Source organism: Glycine soja, chromosome 17, assembly GCF_004193775.1.
Source record: "Glycine soja cultivar W05 chromosome 17, ASM419377v2, whole genome shotgun sequence".
Taxonomy (NCBI): domain Eukaryota; kingdom Viridiplantae; phylum Streptophyta; class Magnoliopsida; order Fabales; family Fabaceae; genus Glycine; species Glycine soja.
The window spans coordinates 12951609-12972924 of NC_041018.1; the positions used below are offsets into that span (position 1 = coordinate 12951609).

Genomic DNA, 21316 nt, shown 5'->3' on the forward strand with positions numbered 1-21316 from the left:
AATGGTAAATAAAAATAGGCACTAACACTAAGGTTCACACTGTTATCACTTTAAATACAGGTGATTGCTTTTAACCTTTTGATTTCCTTTCAAAACACTATCAATTTACGCATTATATAGCGTTATCAGCCCCACATTAAGCATACTTTTCTATATGTTTTTGAAGAAAAAAAAAAAAGCAGAGATTCAAACAGAGAGAATGTTTACAAGTCCCAAAAAGGAGAGGGAGAAATTCTCCCAAGAGTGGCTTTTAAGACTCCTGGATAATAATTTTGTACTTTCAAGTTTCAACATTTTCGTTTGGCTTAAACGGGTCAATATTGAATATACTCACTAATCAAAATACTTTGAATATTGAAACGCACTTTGATGAAATTAGAGGCACTCCCCTCTGCTTTTGCTACTGATTAAGCCAAGCAAAAATCATTACATTACATTACTTGGTGTTGAAATTGAAATCCATTCTTCTTCAACTAATATATGAAGGAATGAATACTAGTAAGTTCTTGGGAAGAACCCAAAAACGCATGAAATGGAAACCATAAAATAACGGTAAATTAATTGAATTGGCCGGAAGTAAACTATGTAGTGTGAACGTGTAACTGGTTGGAGTGGTGGGCCACTTTGCTTTGGAATTTTGGGTGCACTTGAGACAAAGTAATCTCATTCTCAAACTTTCGGTGTGCTAAATTTTGGACTTAAGGTTCCCTTCTCAAATGCTATAAATAGCACACCATCAGCGACTTATGCTTTTACTCTACCTTCTCTCATCATCCTCATCTCAAAGAACTTACAACACATCCATTACCACTTTGTCTTAGTGTATCACATCTCATCATATCTCACCCAATTTCAGTGCTGTTTCTGAACTTGTTCATTCTAAAATTTTGGGCTTTGATTGGCTTACCCTTTTGAAAACTGGTGACAAAGTTCTCATTTTTTTCTTTGCAAACTTAATTAATTGGGGTCGAAAGTAGTTTGAGTCACAGTTATTTTAACATCTTGGTACTACTTAAGTTAATTTCATTCTTTTCTGTTCAAGCTTTTAAGGTTTTGAAACTAAAGGGTTGGTGGTGGGGTTGGAGGGGGATAGGTGCCATAAGAGATTTGTAAATTTCTTCAAGACGATGATCTTTGCATTCAATGGGTGCACTCTGTGGAAGTGTCACTTGACATTTGGGAAAAAATCTATAGTAGACAAAAGCTTCTATTTCTGGATCTTTCAGATCTTTAATAGATATAGTCTTGGCACTTAGCAATAATTATAATAGCCTAATAATCCTTCCAAAAGATCCTGGAAACTACTTGTTTTTTTGTTCTCTTGCTATATAGCTTTTGGCTACTTTTTCTTCATCATCTTCACAAAAAATTTTGTGACTCTTTTAATATGGGAGGGGCAACACTGCCACCAGGATTTCGTTTCCACCCAACTGATGAAGAATTAGTGGGCTACTACCTTAAGAGAAAAGTGGAGGGGATTGAAATTGAGCTTGAAGTTATCCCTGTGATTGATTTGTACAAATTTGATCCGTGGGAATTGCCGGGTAATCTTCAATTTTTTCACATTTTTGGTCATTTAATTTGCATCCTTTATGTGTAGACACGTAAAAAGGAAACCTTTCTGATGCAATGTTTAGCATAGTGAAATGGACCAGACCAGTGTGAAATGCAACTTTATGAATGCTAGAAAGAAAGCAGTGTGTTACTGTTTTGTCTGTTTTTCTTTTCTTCACTTTTTCTTTAGCGGTTAATCATTCTGAGCTGTAAAAGTTGATTCAATAGGATTTCTTTAGTAAGAAAAAAACAATGGTTTATTTTATTCATTTATTTGTTTATTTGTTGCATTTTTTCCCTTCTAAGGAAATGTTAGTTAGAAGCCTAATTCATGAGGTGTGAAATGCAGAGAAGTCTTTCCTTCCAAAACGGGATTTGGAATGGTTTTTCTTCTGTCCAAGGGATCGCAAGTACCCAAATGGATCAAGAACAAATAGAGCCACCAAAGCTGGGTATTGGAAAGCCACTGGTAAAGACAGAAAGGTGGTGTGCCAGTCTAATCCATCCACTGTAGGGTACCGCAAGACCTTAGTTTTCTATCTTGGAAGGGCCCCTTTGGGGGATAGAACTGATTGGGTCATGCATGAGTATCGCCTCTGCGATGATCTAGGGCAAGCCACACCATGTTTCCAGGTACAATTTGCATTTAATCATGAGCTAAAATCAACTTATACACTTAGCTTTATAGAAATTCATGTCATTGAATCTATATTGAGGTGTGTAAGATTTTAACTTAGTAAAGTGTTGGAGTACAAATCTGATGTGAAGTCTAACATGAGTCGAAATAAGAAAGTTGAGCAACATATAACTAAAAGAAATATTCATAAACTAAAGCCTTAAAAGTTGAGTTAAAATGTAATGTCAAGTTTACTTATGTAGTTGGTCATAACCTATTGGTGTAAATCTCTCCTAGATCCAAGAAATTTGATTAATTTTTGCTTAGTTGGCCTTAGTTGATTTTACACTGAAAGACTCAAGTTGGTTTGTTTGTGGTCATCGTAGGGTGGTTTTGCCTTGTGCCGAGTTATTAAGAAGAATGAGAAGGCAAGTGCATCACAGGGAGAACACAAGGGCAAAAGGGCTGGAAGCAGTTCCATCAATGGGAGTGACACCTCAGTGAAATTCTCTAGTGAGCCATTCAGCAACTCTGGTGATGCTTCCTCTCAAGCAAGTCATCTGAACAACGAGAGCCGTTATTCAAGCCCTATAACTTCTCCATACAATGTGGCTCCAATGGGAGAGTTTAACCAAGCTTCTGTGGAAACCACCAATCCTTCAAACTTCTGGATCTCCCCTGATATGATTCTTGATTCATCAAAGGTATACATTTTTATATATAGGAACAAAGAAAGTTGAGAATTGAAATTGATTAGGTAGGTTTGGGAGAAGTTACTGACATTTTTCCTTCACTAACTGCAGGACTACTCTCAATTACAAAATGCCATGGCTGAATGTTTTCCACGGTATGACTTACCAAGTGTGATGGCACCATGGCAATCATTGGAACATCCAGAAACTTCATCTAGTTTGTCCTACTCAAATTTCAATGGGGAGGTTGAATTTGCTGATAATCTCAGTCAAATTGGCTGCACTAGACAATGGAATTCCATGGACCTTTATGGAAATGGGGATGTCCCTTATGATGGTTATGATCAAGTTAACTCAATCTCATATCCTGAACCCTTCTAAAATCTGAAAAAAATACAGAAGGAAGATCATTCTCACTTTTCTTGAAATGCACGGTGTTGAATTGCGGTCAAGGTCTAATTTGAAGTCTAATTTGAAGTCAAATAAGAGGATCCGAGAGGTGGTGATCTTTGAGGACTACTAGTTATCTGTAGTTTCACTTGGTGTGGCTTTATTAGGAATCTGAGACAAACGCCTTTTAATGTATGTCTTGGAGTGCTAAATAATGAGTAGAATCACCTTGCCGTGTACCAGGCAGAAATGATTTTCTGCTTGATGTGCTTGCTTCTGATTATGTTTATCATTTAAACTGTTATGTAGAATGTCCAGGCAACATCACTTTTATCCATATTGCCGGAGTTGGCTTATATTCAGCCATGTGTATGTGTGGTTGTATAAAATAAGGTTATATAATTAATGGAGGAAAACTTCATAAAGCCTCAAACTCCTTTCCCCCTACTATCTAGTGCTTTATGGCTTTGTATTCACACAGGGTTTCCTTGCCTTTTTGTTTCATATATATATTCAACTAACATTTTATTTTATTTTACCTCAAATGCTTGTCTAATGGATTCTATTAGTCACATTGCTCTATATCACAATTTCAATGCAGAAAGATTACAGGACTATGGCACTTTTATATCCCAATCATACAATGGTACAGATGCTAAATTTTGAAAATATGAAAGTAGAAGACAAAACTAAAAGGAATTAGATTATGCATGTGAATAACAGGACTTAGTTTTTAACTTTAGGTCAAACAGCCGCCAGATATAGTGGTCATTTCATTTTTGTTTTTTCCCTTTAAAAACAAAGTTGATATGGAGTTCTACATTTAGAATTGACAAGACATTTCAACGTACAGTTGTTTTGATTAGCATCCAATAAACGGCTGGCTTGTCCTTTTTGCATTAGTGGAGGATGATAGATTTTATTGACCTTTTAATAGATTATCTGTCAATAAATTAGCAGCTTTAACCAAATAATTATTGGAATACTTTGTATTTCCAAAACTTTGATTTTTAACCGCGTTGAATGACGTCGTGTGTGGTCTATGTAGTCGACCTGAATACGTGGGATCTAGCTTTGTTGTTATACTTTGTGGAAATAAGGAAGAATTATGTCAACCCATCAGTGGTAATTGAGAAATTCTACCATATTTACCACTTAAGCAGTGGAGTGAGTTAAGAGGAATTGCTTTTAGGCTCAGCCATCCCACCCCATAAGTGTTGTGTTCATTGAGGTGACTGTACAGTGTAGCATTTGGCTTTTTCTCCAGTCACTCACTCTAGTCACTCAGAAGCCACCGCCTATGTAAAGGCACATGCTAATCTAACAGTTAACATAATTATTCACCAATAGTAACATTCACTACAATAATTCTATTATAATTAAAACTGTAGATATCAATGAGAAGTGATTATCATTTTTTTCAATCATTCTCTCTGTTAATTCATAACTTCAACTCTTAAGCGTGATTGTTAAAATTGCTAGCTAATGATCCCAATTAAGTGGAGTCAAAATTTGTCTTAAAGAACAGTCAAGCACAATTGTTATCTATATCTCTTATTTTCTATCTGTTCATAAAACACATTTACTGGTATATGACGAAGAAAGAATAAGTATCTTCACATTCAGAATCTCATGAAGAAAGCATAAGTATCTTCACCACCTTCAGAATCTCAATTGTTCAAATTACTTGGTTATCTCTGGAAACTCGACTTTGTTTAGGCTGCTTTAACTCGCAGTTAAGCAGTTTTAGTCTATTTGTGATTTAAAATTTTAAATGACCCTTATCATAGATGCTGTATATTTGTATACAAACATAGACACAATACAATAGTATTATCGGTTTTGTTAATCTCAGGACTTGAGACTGATTTTAAATTGCTAATAAGTTTTTATTTATTACACTTTTGTCTTAAATTCTAATATAATAAATATTTTCTTTCTCACTAAAACCTTGTTATTTTTAGATCCTTAAAATCAAACCTATGAACTAATGTTACATTTTCCTATTATTATTAGCAGGTCTTTCTGCACTATTTCTTCCAATAACAATTCTGTAGCAGAGGAAGTTGAAGTGTGTAGGCCTCCACTAATTTAATATAAAGAGCACCATCTTGTCAGAATTTGTTGATCCACTCCCAGTAATATTTTCTGCTTATACAAAATTTTCTGCTTATAAGTTAGAGTCTTTTAGCTTGCATTTTTTGGTTCAAGTAAATCCAGTAAAGAAAGAAAAAGCTCCATTTGCTAGTGAAAGTCTGTTATAAGCTGAGATATGAAGCTTAATTTGGAAAAAATTAATCAAATGAAGACATTTTGGTGCGAATCTTAATAAAATAAACTTCTCTGCCAGTGCTTGTCAATTCAATTCAAGTATTCAACGCTCATGCAAGAGCCATTTGAAGTAGCACCCAAGTTTCCACGAAGCCACAATCTGTTATCTCTATTTTAAAATGTTTTTTTCATTAGTAGAAAGTTTTTTGGGTAACGATTAAGAAATTTATTAAATATTCGTTGTTCACACGAGCTTCCTAATTAAGTATAAGGAAAATACTAAGGTGAAATACACTGCCAGGTTTCCAATACATCTTTGCAGGCACACAAGGCAGCAGGATAAAGGATAATAAAACTTATATAGAGTTCTTTTAAATATTTTTAGTGTTGTTGTCATATCACAATTGAAATTTTATTTAAGAAACTGGCGCTGACTTATCTATCCTGTATAGCCCTAATGATAGTTTATTCACCAAACTCCTCTATTTGCCAATAATAATAGACCAGTTCTAACAATTTCGAGAATGATAAGGTTGTAGGCTAGAATCTTGTCCGGTTAATTATAAAAATAATAGTTTAAGTAATCTGATTAGTTATCCTTTGATATCATGAATATTTTTTATTCATTCTATTTAGTAAGTATTAATTAAAAATTAAGATAACTTATAAAAGAATAATATTTTCTTAATTTTATAAAATAACAGATAAAGTAATAACTAATGTTTTGTGGGAGTACAAACAAAAGTATACATGACACATGTATGCCTTCTTCTGAAGTAAGCATATTATTGTCCCCCTAGCATCTTTGCAAGATTTTAACTGGAACACTTTCTTAAAGGATTAACAATTCCAAAACTCTTAAAACACGAAAGATCCATAATCTGATAAAGGCTTTGACAGATTCTCCCGCCCCTCTGCTACGTTCCAAATCCAATCAAAATTCTAAAAGTATTAATGTGGCTTTTTCCTCGCTAAGCAAAGTTCTTATGTGGTTTGTTTAAGAAACAATTCCTTCAACCATTATTCTCCACTAACAGAGTTGAAAACGAAATGAGTGAAAAGCATCCTCAGTGGAAGTTAATTTATATAGGTATTGGTACTTACATGTATTTCTTAGTGAATCTTTCTAGTGGAAGATGTGATCAAAGGCCCAAGTGGGTAAAGTGGCTATTCATGCACAAAATATTAGACATTGACTCGTTATAGACGTGGAATGCATTCATGAAAGGCAACGAGGTAGTAATATATAGCTTAATATTCCTTACCCGGTTACCCCTTTTATGCAATTCTAATATTTTTTATTCGTAGAAATCAAACATTAATATTAGAGATTTATAACTCACACACACTATTCAATATGCAATTCTAATATAAGCTTGCAATTTGAGGACTACAAAAGACTTCCACTTCTTCAAGGGTTGCCCTTGACTCATCACCAAAAATGGACTCTTTCCCATCCTCTCTTTTGGCATAAGACAATCCCAATCTAGACTTGGCTTGTCTTAAATCACCAATGCCAGAATTGGTATCAGGCCCAGCAAAGCCACCCATAACTGGGGCCAATGGGGGCCCAATGAGAAGCCCATCTGCTCCAAATTGTGGGCCCCCACGTGCATAATCAAAGAGGGCTGCACCACTTCCACCAACCTTGGGCAACATGATGGGTTTAGTAGTTTCATTGTCTATCCAGTAAAATAGGAAGGCATCAAATGTGTCGTAGTAGTCATCTGTGCTTCTATACCCTTCAGGGTTAAATGCACCAAACTTGAAAGACTTGTTTGTGTAGCCGATTATCACACATGGGCCCTTGAAGTCACAACATTCGTGGAAATTGGTTGCACTGAATCCATCAATTGTAGCCCTATAGCAGCATTTGAGCTCCTTCCCTGATCAAAATTTTGTCAAATCTCATATATTTAAGTAAATTACACTGATAATCATAAGATTTTGTGAGATTGCACAAAATTTCCCTATTTTTCTAAGTGTAATGTTTTTCAAACAAGAGAATCTTAGCGTGCCAGTTCAATTCATTTTTCTTTTATCCATATTAATCGAAAATAGATGAAAATAGGAGTTTATAATACTCACGCAACTAGCCCAATCAACTGAACTACACGTCTAGACCCTCTTGGTTTTATATTTTTTTTAGTTGATGAATCATAGTAATAATAAATAGTAATAGATTCTAAATTTTCTTTTGCCAGTACCTTAATAACTAGTTTAAAACTTGAAGAGATAGAGAAAAGGATAGTAGTACCTCTCAAAAATGTTTTGTCGACCAGAGAAGTTGGGAATGTAAGATCAATATCATGGTACTTAATCTGAGGTTTGCCATTAACTCTATTCTTGCCTATGTTCCAGCCGAATAAGCAACATGGACCTGTCTTCCAACCCTGGAGTGATGGTGAGTTTGGAATGCAATATGCCATCCACAGATGACCAACTAAACACTATCCTGCTCTTCTTCTTTTGAACCACAGTTCATCTCCTTATCCCATGTCCTTATCCATATTTGCTTGCAAAATATCTTGCATCTATTTCCATAAGTTCTTGAATAAAATCATACATTGGCTCTTATTGGACCCTATCTACACAAAACTTGGGTCATATTTATTGGGCCAGTTTGTTTATAGATTTATGTTGTGTCAAATGTTTTATTTCAGCTTAAAAATGAATATTGGAATCTTACTAATTTAGAGATAATATTTTTATTAGGATCAAACAAATATAAAATACACAAATTAAAAAGTGATGTTGATCATTGGTTTGAATTCTAGAAAAACGGAAAGCAATGGACAATCTAGGAGTTAACTTGACTATCTTACATCATATGAGAAAAAGGAATTAGTATCAGTATCTTATACAAATAAAAAAAATTGAGACAATAAAAAATTTAAACTTTCAGGTTAATTTGCCTATCCAAGCCAAACTAACTTAATTTCAATTGATCTAATTTAATTTAATTTGCATAAAAAATTCAAAAATAAAACCAAAATCGATTTCATTAATTTGGATTAATATTACTTTTACTCGAAACTCAAACAAAACCGACAACAATTCAACAAACAATTGACAGCTTCGTGAATCCGTGTACTATTTACCTCTCGTTTTCAGTGATTGACCTTCTCTTTTTACACAATGATCACCAGCTAGTTTGGACAAAGAGGGTTCTGTTTTTTCTTCTTCTTTGTTTTGGTTAATGGACCAAGAATGTTATATTTGGAATTTGGCCGTCATTGCTTCCTAGGAAAATTAAAATACCTTGAATGGACAAAAATGCCCTTCTGGACACACATCCTTTCCCTTTTCCATTTGTGCGAATTGGTCGGACGGATTTTAAAATTATGCCAACATTTGTTACCCACATTTTAATTAATTATAAATAAATAAAAAGCATTAATTATGAAGACAACGGTACATCAAATATTATTTAAAGATATTTTATAAAACATGACAAACATAATTATAAAAAAGGTAAAATAAACTTTGGAAATAACAAATTTATAGACTCAAGTCTGATGCAATGGTAGTACGTTAATTATAATGATAATTATGCTGCGTTGGCTCAATCACAACTCAGTCACGTTTTATTCAATCACACCAGGAAGTGGAACTTGTGTGTAGTAATAATAATAAAAAAAGATAAGCATAGGTTTCTATAATTAAACATACATGTACACACGTGCACTTTGGCACGAACGCATTCACACATCTTGAGTCTCTCATGTCATTACTCATAGTCATAGCCATCCCGAGAAGGTTTATCATGGTCCTTTAACACATCAACTTGTGGTGTCTCACAACTCACAATAATCTTGTCATCGGTTATGTATTCTTTGAAGCATGCTAACCTTCCAAGTTCTTCAACTTCCTCAATAACAGAGTCCAGTTTTACCACAGTCTCCACAAGCAAAGATGCAAATGCAGCAAAAGGCAAGGCTTCAGAGAACTCAAGACTAGTGATCACGATTTTAGTCAACTGGGGTCTTATTAACACCTTTCGTTCTGCTAATTCCTTTGGTGGTTCTTGTTCTGTGCATGCCCTTTTGGTTTTGCACTCTTGCAATGCCAAAGAGTCCGTTTTAACACCATTTGCATCGTTTGTCTTCTTCCCTGCTTCTTGTGATCCAGGTATGACCGGCATGTTGTTGTCTTGGTAGTCATTGGAGCCTAAGAAGAGTCTAGGCTGAGATTTTATGGCAGTGTTGAGATCCAACAGGGCTTCTTTGAGATTGTCAGAGAGGATTTCTTGGGAGCAATGACGACGGTTCCTTATGCTATTGGCAAGTTCTATCAGCACTTTTGATACCTCTTTGGCAAGTCTTGTGCAATGGTTCTTGAATAGGACTCGAACAAATTGTGGTGTCTGAAAGAAAAATATCAAGTTCAGGAGAAAAATCTTGCATAAATAAAAGTGGACTAAGGAAAAATTGAACGATGCAACCTATCATAGTAAATTGTAAAAGGGTTAGTATAAAGTAAATAATACTGGTAGGATGGTGCATGATTTTTTTCATTTCTTTTACTACACTTCTTTTTTATTTGATACCACTATAATTAAGGATTTAGGCTCCCCAGTGCTACCCCAAGGTGTCTCTACAAGCTTTGATCCTTTAGACCAACTATGAGACTAATTAATCCTCGATCGAAACTTAATTACACTTAAAGTTCATCATTCCTTCCTAAAGTGTATTCTGTAAGAGTCGAACATTGATCAATTCTCACATACTCAGCATCTGTTGCCAACTTAGGTACATGGATTAGGTTCCCTTTACTACACTTATTTTAATAATAGTAACCAACTGTTTTGTGTTGGTGACTTTCTATTACTGTGTAGAATTGCCATTAGTAACTGTGACATGCATGAAAGTAGTGTCTTCTGACTCTTCTCATTTAGGATTAGTGGAATGTGCAATGTGAAGGCTGGATACATGTTGAGTTAGACAAAAAATTTGGATGCTAAAGTTGTGACCTTCACATAAATTGTAAAATATATACCAGTGAGCAAATGTTACCTGAATTTCTGTTTTCAAACAGCCATGTAGGGATACAACAGTATATCCAAATTGACGAATAACAGTTCCAACTTTTACATACTGCTGCCATGGAAATTTGCGACATAAATGCCTTGGCTCCCAACTTGCATGTAATGCCTGCACAATTCAGAACAGAACAATTGGATGATGATCAGGAGACTCTTTTACTCCTGATGTGCAAAGATGAGTATACCAAAGCTAATCAACAACTGATATATTATCATTTTAAATGTGATAAATTTGTGTGACACGAAAAGATTTATGCAATTATTTAGCAAAATTTAATTAGAATACACTAAACTTGTAAAAAAAAATTACTGTTACTCAATCATATATTCTCAAATGTGGTAAAGTTGTTAGACTTTTACAGTAGTTACATTGAAACTCTTATTTTATATTGGTTGGCTTAATGCACACAATTTGTGTCTATCATGTGTATAGAATAATTTCTCTTTAGATCAGCTTTTAATGCCAGCTTAACAATAAAGAATTATAAAGTTAGTTTGGTGGTTTAAAGAGAAGGAGAGAGAGATCAAGAGCTCGAAACCTTCCCATTAATAAAACTAACAAATTAATAATAATATTTACCTATAAAAAAAAGTTCACATTAATAATGCTCGCGGGTTGTCTTAAAAAGAACTAAAAATAGATGGGTGGCTTACCTGTGTTTCATCCGTAGATTTCGAATCCAAAACAGCCTTATAACCTTCATATATATCCTCAGATGATTTTTTGTCACCAGAAGTTTCCATTTCTCCATAAAAATATTCGTTGACACAAGCTGCAACATTTTACGTTTGATAATTTGCTTTACACAAAAGTATATTATTGATTTTTAAGTTGTGATAAAAGGAAATACGTAAGTTGTAAATTTGTGATACTATGCGTACGTGTTATGATTTTTTGCTTATTACCTTCTAAAGATTTGGCAAGGCCTTCAAGCTTGGAAGCTGTGGAATTGTGAAGAGCTTCCCCTGACCAATTTGGAAATACCAATAGACTCATCAGAAGGCATATGGCAACGCCTATGGCTATATTGGAGAAACGCTCATGCGCCATCTTGAAGACATTATCAATCCGGTAACCGGAAACAGCTACCAAGTTGTAGGTCAACAGAAATATATTGACACCATAATCATAATTCTTCTTTATGCAGGGAAAGAACCTCATGTAACTGGATGAAGCACCTGCCAGAACAACGACACAAATTTAGACCAAAGTTTTTTTTGTTACAATTTAGCTCTGATGGTGGATAGTGAAGAAAAAAAATGATTTTTTTTATCCATAAGAATTCAACATAATATCAAATGATTTACTTACACATTTTGTTTAACTAGCTGAATTAAATTTCTTTTGATAAAAGTCGATTGTTTGAGTAATGACTTACCAGATTGAACCTTGGATTATACAAGTTGGATACCACAAGAAATAAGGTGACATACTGAAATTATTGGACCCTTGTGTACCTATTATAAAAACTGTAGCTCCAATGACAAGAGCATGAAAGACGTGGCCACATCCACTTGAAAAATACTTTATAAGAAATGCTAGTAATCCTGCTGATAGTGTTCCAAATCCTCTGTTAAGCCCTTTGCATAAAGTTGCCCCTGCGATCTATAGAATGTTAGAAATTGTGGTCATTTATAATAGGTGTCCACGGAATATAGTTCTTTATTAACCATGTGTCATTTTTCAACTAGAGGAACAGGGACACAGATAACTAGTCTCTATATTTTTATCGCCCAATTTTTATTAATTGATACAAACTTTTCAATGTTTTTTTTATTAATAATTAATCTTTATAAAAAAAATGTGAGTGATTATTTTTAATTACATTTTTTTTATTTGTAGAGTTTGAACTCAACATCCTATTTAAAAAAATCGATTATAATATCATTTACATCATTGACTTATTCTCAGTTTATAAGTTTGAGTATAAATAAAGGTGCATAAATTAATTAATGATGTTAATGAGTTGATTTATTTACCTTTTTATATCAACATTTATAGAAAATGATTGAATTTTGAGGAAAACTGACCTGCGGTGAACTGGAACACTACCACGACGGTCATGACAGCCCAAATAACATTCTCTCCAAGGCCTTTGAAGAATGGCTCCAAGAGATAAAGCAAAGACACAAGAGTAAGAGAGAAACCCACTTTGAATGCATAGATGACCCTTCTTGGATCATCACGCCCCATCTTCCACACACTCTCCCAAGCCAAACTAAGAAACACCCTCAACTTGTCACCCAAAGCAAGCACACGTTTCATCAAATTCCCAGTGACCATTCTTCTACTCTCATTGCTAGCCATTGCCATTTCCGGGCCTGCATGAACTTTAGGAATCATTTCTTAATGAAGAGCAAAGAAGATGGCAATGCAAATGCAACACTTTAAGAGGCTAATAATCAATTGGTGTTTCCTGTTTCAGTCCAAAAGCATGTTGCCACAACAAATGAGAAAATAGAAAGGAATGGCTATTTTTTATATTTCATGAGAACTGAGGACTCTATATGTATGTTGATGAATGATGAGAACCACCGCAAAGTTCACCATGATGCATGGACTTTATATGGTGTGGTTAGGGAGATGGTGATGTCATTTCTTTTATATATATTAACATGTCACGCATTAAAGTACACCAGACTTTAGGGTCGACTCTTAATTAGATATCAGCATCTCAAACCTAATTATACCATGTATACTCCTTCCGGATTCAAATATAAAAAAAAAAAAAAAAAATCAATTTACACTTACTAAGAAAGGTAATATATAATTAGATCTAATTACATCAATCTCAATTAAAAATTAATTTTTTTTTAACTTTTTATTCAGTGGAATTTGATGCTAAAAATAAAAATAAGTCATTAAAATTAACACCTCAATTAAATAGAATATTTTAAAGATAATAATATGAAATAATTAAATAAAATTACTTTAAAAATTATATTTAAAAAAAAATTCTTTCATAGACGAAGGGAAGTATACATTATACTAGCAAGTGATACTAATGATTTTGGCTTAAATCTCTTTCAACCCGTACCATGCATTACACCAACATTTGTGCTTTTCTAGTAACGTCATTTCAACGTCCCCATGCATTATTACAATGAAATTTTTGGAACCTTGTTCATAATGTCTTTACATTCCTTTCTAAATATAAGATTATTCTTAACTAATTAACACAGTAAGAAAAATAATTAATATAATTAATACTTAATAATATTAAATTTATTGGCAATTTATATTATTTTGTTAAAATTATCCTTAAAATTATTGAGATTCATAATCTTACTTTTTTTGGTTGAATTTTTCTTATTTTTTTTCACTTAATTATTTTTTTCACCTAATGAAATAATTAAGATGTGCTAACATTTTTATCCAATTCTTATAAGAGAGATAATATATTTATTTTTTTAATATATAATATTTATTATAAATTAATTAAGAGTATTTGAGTAAAAAATAATTAATACGAAAGATAATTTATAAAAATCTTAAAAGGCGATTTATTTTTTAAAAAATAATATTATATTTAGGAATAAAAATAGTAATTGTTACTAAAAAAAAAATAAAAAAAAAAATATGTACATTTATTTTATTACAACAAGAAGGATAGAACCCCCAAAAGCTATCAGGCTGGAATGGACCTACTATCAGGTCTTGTAACAAAATGAGAGTACATCCAGCTAGTAGGGGATGACCAAGGATATACAGGCCAGCTTGCTAGAGTGGGCCATGTTGACTATGTAGTAGTGTGCAACCCCATTACTCTCCCGATAAACAAAAAAAGTAATATGAACCTCCCAATACTTACTATGCCACGTGTGGATATAATGGTAATTTTACAAAAATGTTAGATAGATATTGAATATGCTATCCAAAGTAAAAAATAAATAAATTGAGAGTATGATAAGATTTTTTATGTGATAAGAAAAAAAAAGAATAATAATTTATGTATTATTATTCTATTTCTTATTCACGGATTTTTGGATCAATTCTAAGTAAAAAAAGTCACATAATCCAAATATCAAAACAACATGTGGCTTGATTATGTCTATATTGTTTTCTTAAAAATATAAAATCCTAATTTTTTCAAAATAAAAAATATATTTTAACCTATAAATTTTTATGCAAATCAAAAAACTAATTAACACTCCATCACTTTTTTTTAAATCATCCATCTCTATACTTATTTTGATGAACAATATGTTATTTAAGATATAATTTGTTTTGAACTAGACTAAAAATCCAATTTGTATAATAATCAGGCACCTTCGCCCATGGGAGAAAACCAACCTAACTCACCTAGCGTTGACCATGACAACGTTTCTACCCAGACGCAAAAATATTATAATATACTTACGAAAAAAAGAGGTTAAATATGTTTTGGGTCTCAAGATCTCTCTAAAAATTTAAAAATATTAATTTTATTTTTACAAATTTTTTTGAATTAATTTGATTTAAAAAAAACATATTTTTTTTATCTTTAGTAGTAACTTTGTTAGATAATTTAATAACGTGACTAAACTTACTTATTTTCTCTTTATCTTCTCAAGTAAGCTAAAAAAATATATCTATTATTCATCATCTCATCAGAAAGTGCAAGAAAATCACACAAGTTGTGATGAAAAATTGTAATTTTTTTGAGTGATTATCCGCCATAATTTGTTTTATTCATTTTGGGAGGTTTAATCATCACAAATTATTTAATTAATTTGTAAACAAATTACACATGTAAGTTTATTAACCATGTTAGTACGTCGGAGTTGTCGCTGAGGACTAGAAAAATATGTTTTATTTTAAGAGGAACCAAATTAATACAAAAAAGATTATGATAACAAAGTTAATATTTTCAAATTGTACAGGAACTCTAAATATATATCACCCAACAAAAAAGTATACATCAACTCACTCATGGATGCACATACATAGGTGTGGGGGCAATTGCCCCCACAAGAATTTTTTATTTATTTGTATATGTTAGTAAAAAAAAATTCCCCTATGAAGAAAATAAGCATTATCCTTATAAGATACATTTTTTTTTCAAGCAAATGTACGTAGAAAATTATATAATATCCTTTAATAAAAAAAATTGATATTAATTTCACTATTTTATCCTTTAATTTTTACAATGAAAAAATTATATAATATTTTTAAACTATGAAAATGCATAGAGGACAATTGTAATTGGTAGAAGTTTAAATATTTTGATTTTTTTTGTCATGACATTATGTATTTTGTAAAAGCTTGTGATATTTTTCTTTTGTGAAAATATTATAAACTATTTGATTAATTATGTTTTTGGTCCCTAATTTTTTTGTAAATTTCACTTACAATCCTTGAACAAATTTTTTAAACATTTTTTGCCCCTACGATTTTCTTTTGTTAGCAGTTCTAGTTTATGTTATCTCAGTAACAATATTAATTAATGACATATAACCAATCGTTAACCATCCAAAAACTTGTCACATCAATAGGGTTGGCCTTAGGCTTAGTCCAGGGGTGTGACTACCCAAGGCACATGCTTCAAAGGGGCCAAAAAATAAATAAAAATACATCTGTGTAGTAATTTTTTATATTATTTTCATAAATAAGTTGAAATTACTTTATCATTTTATGTCTTTTTTTTATTCAAATTAAAATATGATGTGTAAGTATAAAGTATAAAAAATTTAGTTTTTTCTCTAATATATTATATTCATAAATTTATGTTAAATGATATGTGTGTGTGCATGTGCGTGTGCGTGTGTACACGCGCCCAATGTGCGACTTAGAGCGTTTTTCATGATCAAGTGACCTACTTTAAAGTTGATTTTCTCTAAGATAGAAATTAATTTTGGTTTCTAAGGTGTATGAATGAATTGTACTTTTTTCAAGAAGCTTTTTCAATGATGCAAATAACACCTCAAAAAGACAACTATAACTTGATACGATGTAGTCTTTCTAAGGTTGTCATTATAAAACTAACACTAGACTTACATAACTTTTCAAACATTCTAACTATAAGAAGTTAATATAATACTATTCTAACACCAAATATAATATAATAAAGACAAAAACAACAACAACAACAACAATAATAATATACACGTTTATAAGAACACACATTATCACTATGACATCCTCTACCTCGACATGCATATAAATAGGAAAAACATATAAAAAAATATCAAATTTAATTAAATAAATTTTATTCAAATCACTTAAACCAATTCACGTGGGTAAAAGGGTCACGTTCGCTTCACTGTTATCAAATAAAACTTATTAAAAATATTTTCGGCTCAAAACAAGACCGTCCAAGTTTACAAAAGAACTCAAGTTAAACATCAAAATAAAATAAAATAAAATACATGTTTGGAACATCATGTAATTAAAATAGAAACTCATATCCCAATATCACATCCTATCAGAGCGTTGTATCTGAGCGTCCTCTAACACGAGATTCTTTAAAGTCATTCACATGTGAAAATCATCTGTTTAACGGCATAACTTGTATTCAATTCTTTTTATGTGTAAAATTTCTTTGAACAAATGATAATTATACATTACAAATAGAATTAATTTATGATAAGTAAGTTGATAAACACACGTGGTATTGATCAGAAAAAGAAAAATTAATTTATATTTTCACTTATACAAATAAGAAAATGAGAGATATGTTATCTCAAAATAAGGTACCAGCTACAAAGAGGTGGTGAGAAGGAAAGACAATTTAATGGTTGTCATAAATCCTTGTGAGGACTACTTAGCTGTACTTTCACTTGATGTGGTTTTATATATGGAATCTATGAGACAACAACTTTTAATGTATGTCTTGGAGTGATAAATAATGAGTATACCTAGAATCACCTTGCCGTGTAGAAGTTAGAAATTATTTTCTGCTTCAAATGCCCTTGACTATGCTTATCATTTACTAGTATACTCTTATGTAGGAGTTGCTTTACATTTATCATCTGTATGTGGGGTTCTATAAAATTCTAAAGTTATAATGGAGGATCCCCTTTGTATATCGAAAAAAATAGTTATAATAGAGGAAAACTTTCTATAAATGTTGTAAAGCCTCATTTTTTTTATCAGCATGTAAGACTAATATATTAAAAGCACAAGTTGTGCAAAAGTTTACAACTACACAGACATGAAAACGTCAGTTCATAGCCACCGCTTATGTGAAGATACATATGTTAATGTAAGAGTTAAAATATCTTTCATCAATAGTCATATTCACTTATATTATAAGTCAACTTGTAGATCAATGAAAAAGTGATTACCATTTTTTTTCAATCTTCTCTCTGTTCATTCTTACCTTCTCAAATATCATTTAAGACATTTTTTAAACAAGTGATTATTAATATTGCTTGCTAATGATCCCAAGGTGATTGGATTAATTCCGTTGTTAATTTGCTATAATATTGCAGTAAAAATAGTGGAGACAAAATTTGTTTTCAAGAACAGTCAAGCATAACTGGTATCCACATCACTCTTATTTGCTATCTGTTCATAAAACATATTTACTTGTTTATTAATCAAATTACTTGTTTATCTATCTCTAGCTAGGAACCCGACTTTACTTAGCTGCTTTTTTTTAATGTTATTTTTAGTCTGCTTTAACTTGCAGTTAAGCAGTTTTAGTACATTTATGATTTAAAATTTTAGATACGCTTATTATATATAGTTGCACTGTTATTCGTATATAAACATATACACACGGAAAAACGAAAAATAATATTAATTAAAAAAAATAAATTTAAATTTTTTTAAAAGTAAATATTTGTTTAAATTTTTTTTAGTAGTACATCATATCTTTTATTTTATTCATAAAATTAATAAAAAAAATTAAAATTTATTATTTATTAGAACTTAAATATTTAAATAATTATAAAAAAAATTTGACCCCTTTGATATACTCTGGATCCGTCCCCTTCATATACACAAACATAGTACAATATTATCATCGATTTTGTTAATTTCAATGCTTATGACTGACTTTAAAGTTTAAACAACTAAGTGACATTTTTTTAGAGGAAAAGAAAGTATTTATTATACTTTGCATTTCGGATAGAATAATAAATATTTTCTTTCTCATTAAAGACTACTAGATAATACTTAAAAATCAAACCTATGAGCTAATGCTAAAATTTTTCCGATTATTATGTAAAAGGTCTTTCTGCATTATTTCTCTCCTACTGCAGAGGAAGTTGGAATGGGTAGACCTCCAATAATTTAATATAAAGACCACCATCCTGTCAAAATTTGTTCATTCACTTCCGGTAATTCTATATACACAAAATTTGCTGTTTAGAAGTTATAGTCTTTTAACTTGGATCAAGTAAATCCAGTATTAAAGTAAAAGTAGTTCCAGAATATGGTAATGAAAATCTATTATAAGCTGGAACATGAAGCTTGATTAGGAAAAATACAATCAAATGAAAACATTTTGGGATGAATCTTAATAAAATTGGAGGTGTCAATAGCAACGCTTGTTTAAGTAGATTAGATTGGGCTAAGTGATAGTTCCCTTCCAACTGCCTTGGATTCATTGTGGGAAAGACCCAACTCATAAAATGAATCCTAAAATTAATATCTAAATCAGACAAAAGGACATGGAGCTAGCTGCCTTTGCATCTTTGCTAGTGGAGACAGTTGTAAAACTGAACTTTGTTATAGAGGAAGTTAAAGAACTAGGAAGATTAGCATGCTTCAAAGAGTACAGAACCCATGATAAGATTATTGTTAGTCGTGAGACACCATGAGTTGACGTGCCAGAGGACCAAATACCTACTCATGGATTAAATCCAAGAGGAAGAGCCTATTAAATGCATTCTTTCATGGATATGACTTGGATCTTGCTCATTTTTAGGACATTGGTTAAGAAACTAGCTAAAAAAAATATTTATTATAACATTCCTAAAATTAAAGAGCATAAAAAAAAAGTTATGAACATACAATTTTGTATATTTTAATAAAAAATTTATCTTTTTAATTTTTTAACTAATGTCTCAAGAATATTATGGTTATCATTTATCTATTTTTTTTTTATGGTATACCTATATTTTGATTATGTTTTAAAGTAACAATATCTCTTGAATGTCATGATGATACAAGTATATGTCGAGGCATAGCATAGATCATTTACAGTCAGCAGTAACACGGTTTATTTGTTTTTTTGTTTCCGATAATATCTTCTTCTTTACTAGGTAAGACTTTAATGTCATGTGTTAAAGTATAGCCCCTCTCAATCGCATTCCTTATATATATATTGAGATAAAATATTTAAGGAATTCAAACTTTTTCTAACAACTAAAGGGGATTGAGTCTAACAGAATAGTAGTATGTCTGTGTAGCTGTTTGTCGATGCAAACTGACGTTGACAAAACATTTAGATCCTTCCTTTTACGTTTAATTTGAGGTGGATCGATTGATTTATCTCAGAATTCATGCAGACAACAAGTTGGCAAAAAAGTTCAAACATGCACTAGGTTAATTCTTTATAATGTGACAAACTACAGGTCAAATTCTCAATGAAAAAGGTTTCCATAATAAATGATCCATGATGCCTCAAACAGGATTACTAAAAGCTCCTTCCAACAAAACTATAACGCATGTTAGTGTACCAAGCACATGTTGATGATGTACTATGCTATCTTAAGATGACACCTCACATTTTTTTTATATGTTAAATCAATTCCTCTCTCAACTTTCTAAATTCCGTTTTGCATTTTCCTTTTATCCGTGGAAAGGGAAATGAGAAATTGAGAATAGTAAAATGAGAAAAAGAAAAAAGGGAGCTGCGTTGACTCGTGAGAACACCAAATTTATGTTTTAACAAAGTAATGCTATATAGTCAAACTTTGTCTGCATTTTTTAAGGCTCAAATTTAATCTTAATATTTTTTACACGTAAAAGAAGAGTACGCTTGAGAGGAAACTCCACTAGTCCACTTTATTGCATCCTATTAGAGTAACTTCAATGGTAAATTTTAAATTGAGATCTTAGATCATTTTTTAGTGGATCTTACAACGTCACTTAGAATTGAAGATCTCTTAAGATTTATCATATCTTTTCTTTAGTGATAGATTTCATTATGAGATCTTAAACAATTTTTATAGGTCTCACATGAACTCCCCTTTTAAATATTTTATTTAATTATATATAATTAATTAAGTAATTAATTTTAATGAAATATTGAAAAAAAATTTATAAATATTAAGAAATAGGAAAATGAACATAAATTTAATTTTTATTTATGACTAAATGATAAAGAAATGAAAAATACATAAATTAGATAATAAAAAAATTTGAAAAACATTAATGTCAAAGAAAAAATAAATTTCATTATTGTTGTGACTATAACGTTTTTAAATATGTTTCATCAAGTCTGCTTGAAGTTGTTGATGGATTTCCTCTTTTATGCATAACATGTCTTGTTTGTAAGTATGTAGCAAAGACAGGAGAAGTATCACGAGATACTTCAACATTTGAAATATCATTTTCTACGTGATCATAATCAACATCGACATTACCATTGAACGTATATCATTCGTCTTCAACAATCATGTTATGCAATATAATGCATGCTAACATTATATCCTTCATTGTATCTATGTTTCAGGCAGGCGATGGATTACATATAATTGCGAATCGAGATTTGAGCACACCAAATGCTCGTTCCACATCCTTTCTCATTGCTTCTTGACATTTTTCAAATAATTTTCTTTTGGGACCTTGTGACATTGGTATGGTCTTTATAAATG

The 21316-nt window shown here is 31.5% G+C and overlaps 3 protein-coding genes across 3 annotated transcripts; 1 reads left to right on the forward strand and 2 right to left on the reverse strand.

Moving 5' to 3' along the window:
- Positions 1-740: 740 nt before the first annotated feature.
- On the forward strand, positions 741-3728 carry LOC114392709 (NAC domain-containing protein 71-like). The gene is made up of 4 exons (XM_028353927.1): positions 741-1544; positions 1904-2187; positions 2557-2874; positions 2974-3728. The coding sequence occupies exons 1-4, from the start codon at positions 1388-1390 to the stop codon at positions 3241-3243; spliced, it is 1029 nt and encodes a 342-aa protein (XP_028209728.1). The 5' UTR covers positions 741-1387; the 3' UTR covers positions 3244-3728.
- A 2932-nt stretch (positions 3729-6660) lies between these two features.
- Positions 6661-8099, reverse strand: LOC114392149. Its single transcript, XM_028353187.1, has 2 exons — positions 7781-8099; positions 6661-7409 (listed from the first exon to the last, which is right to left on the reverse strand). Exons 1-2 carry the CDS (start codon positions 7950-7952, stop codon positions 6889-6891), a joined length of 693 nt encoding a protein of 230 aa, XP_028208988.1. The 5' UTR covers positions 7953-8099; the 3' UTR covers positions 6661-6888.
- Positions 8100-9085: 986 nt separating this feature from the next.
- On the reverse strand, positions 9086-13100 carry LOC114391853 (aluminum-activated malate transporter 14-like). Its single transcript, XM_028352847.1, has 6 exons — positions 12599-13100; positions 12026-12166; positions 11474-11746; positions 11222-11340; positions 10539-10676; positions 9086-9889 (listed from the first exon to the last, which is right to left on the reverse strand). Exons 1-6 carry the CDS (start codon positions 12909-12911, stop codon positions 9254-9256), a joined length of 1620 nt encoding a protein of 539 aa, XP_028208648.1. The 5' UTR covers positions 12912-13100; the 3' UTR covers positions 9086-9253.
- Between the last annotated feature and the right edge of the window lie 8216 nt (positions 13101-21316).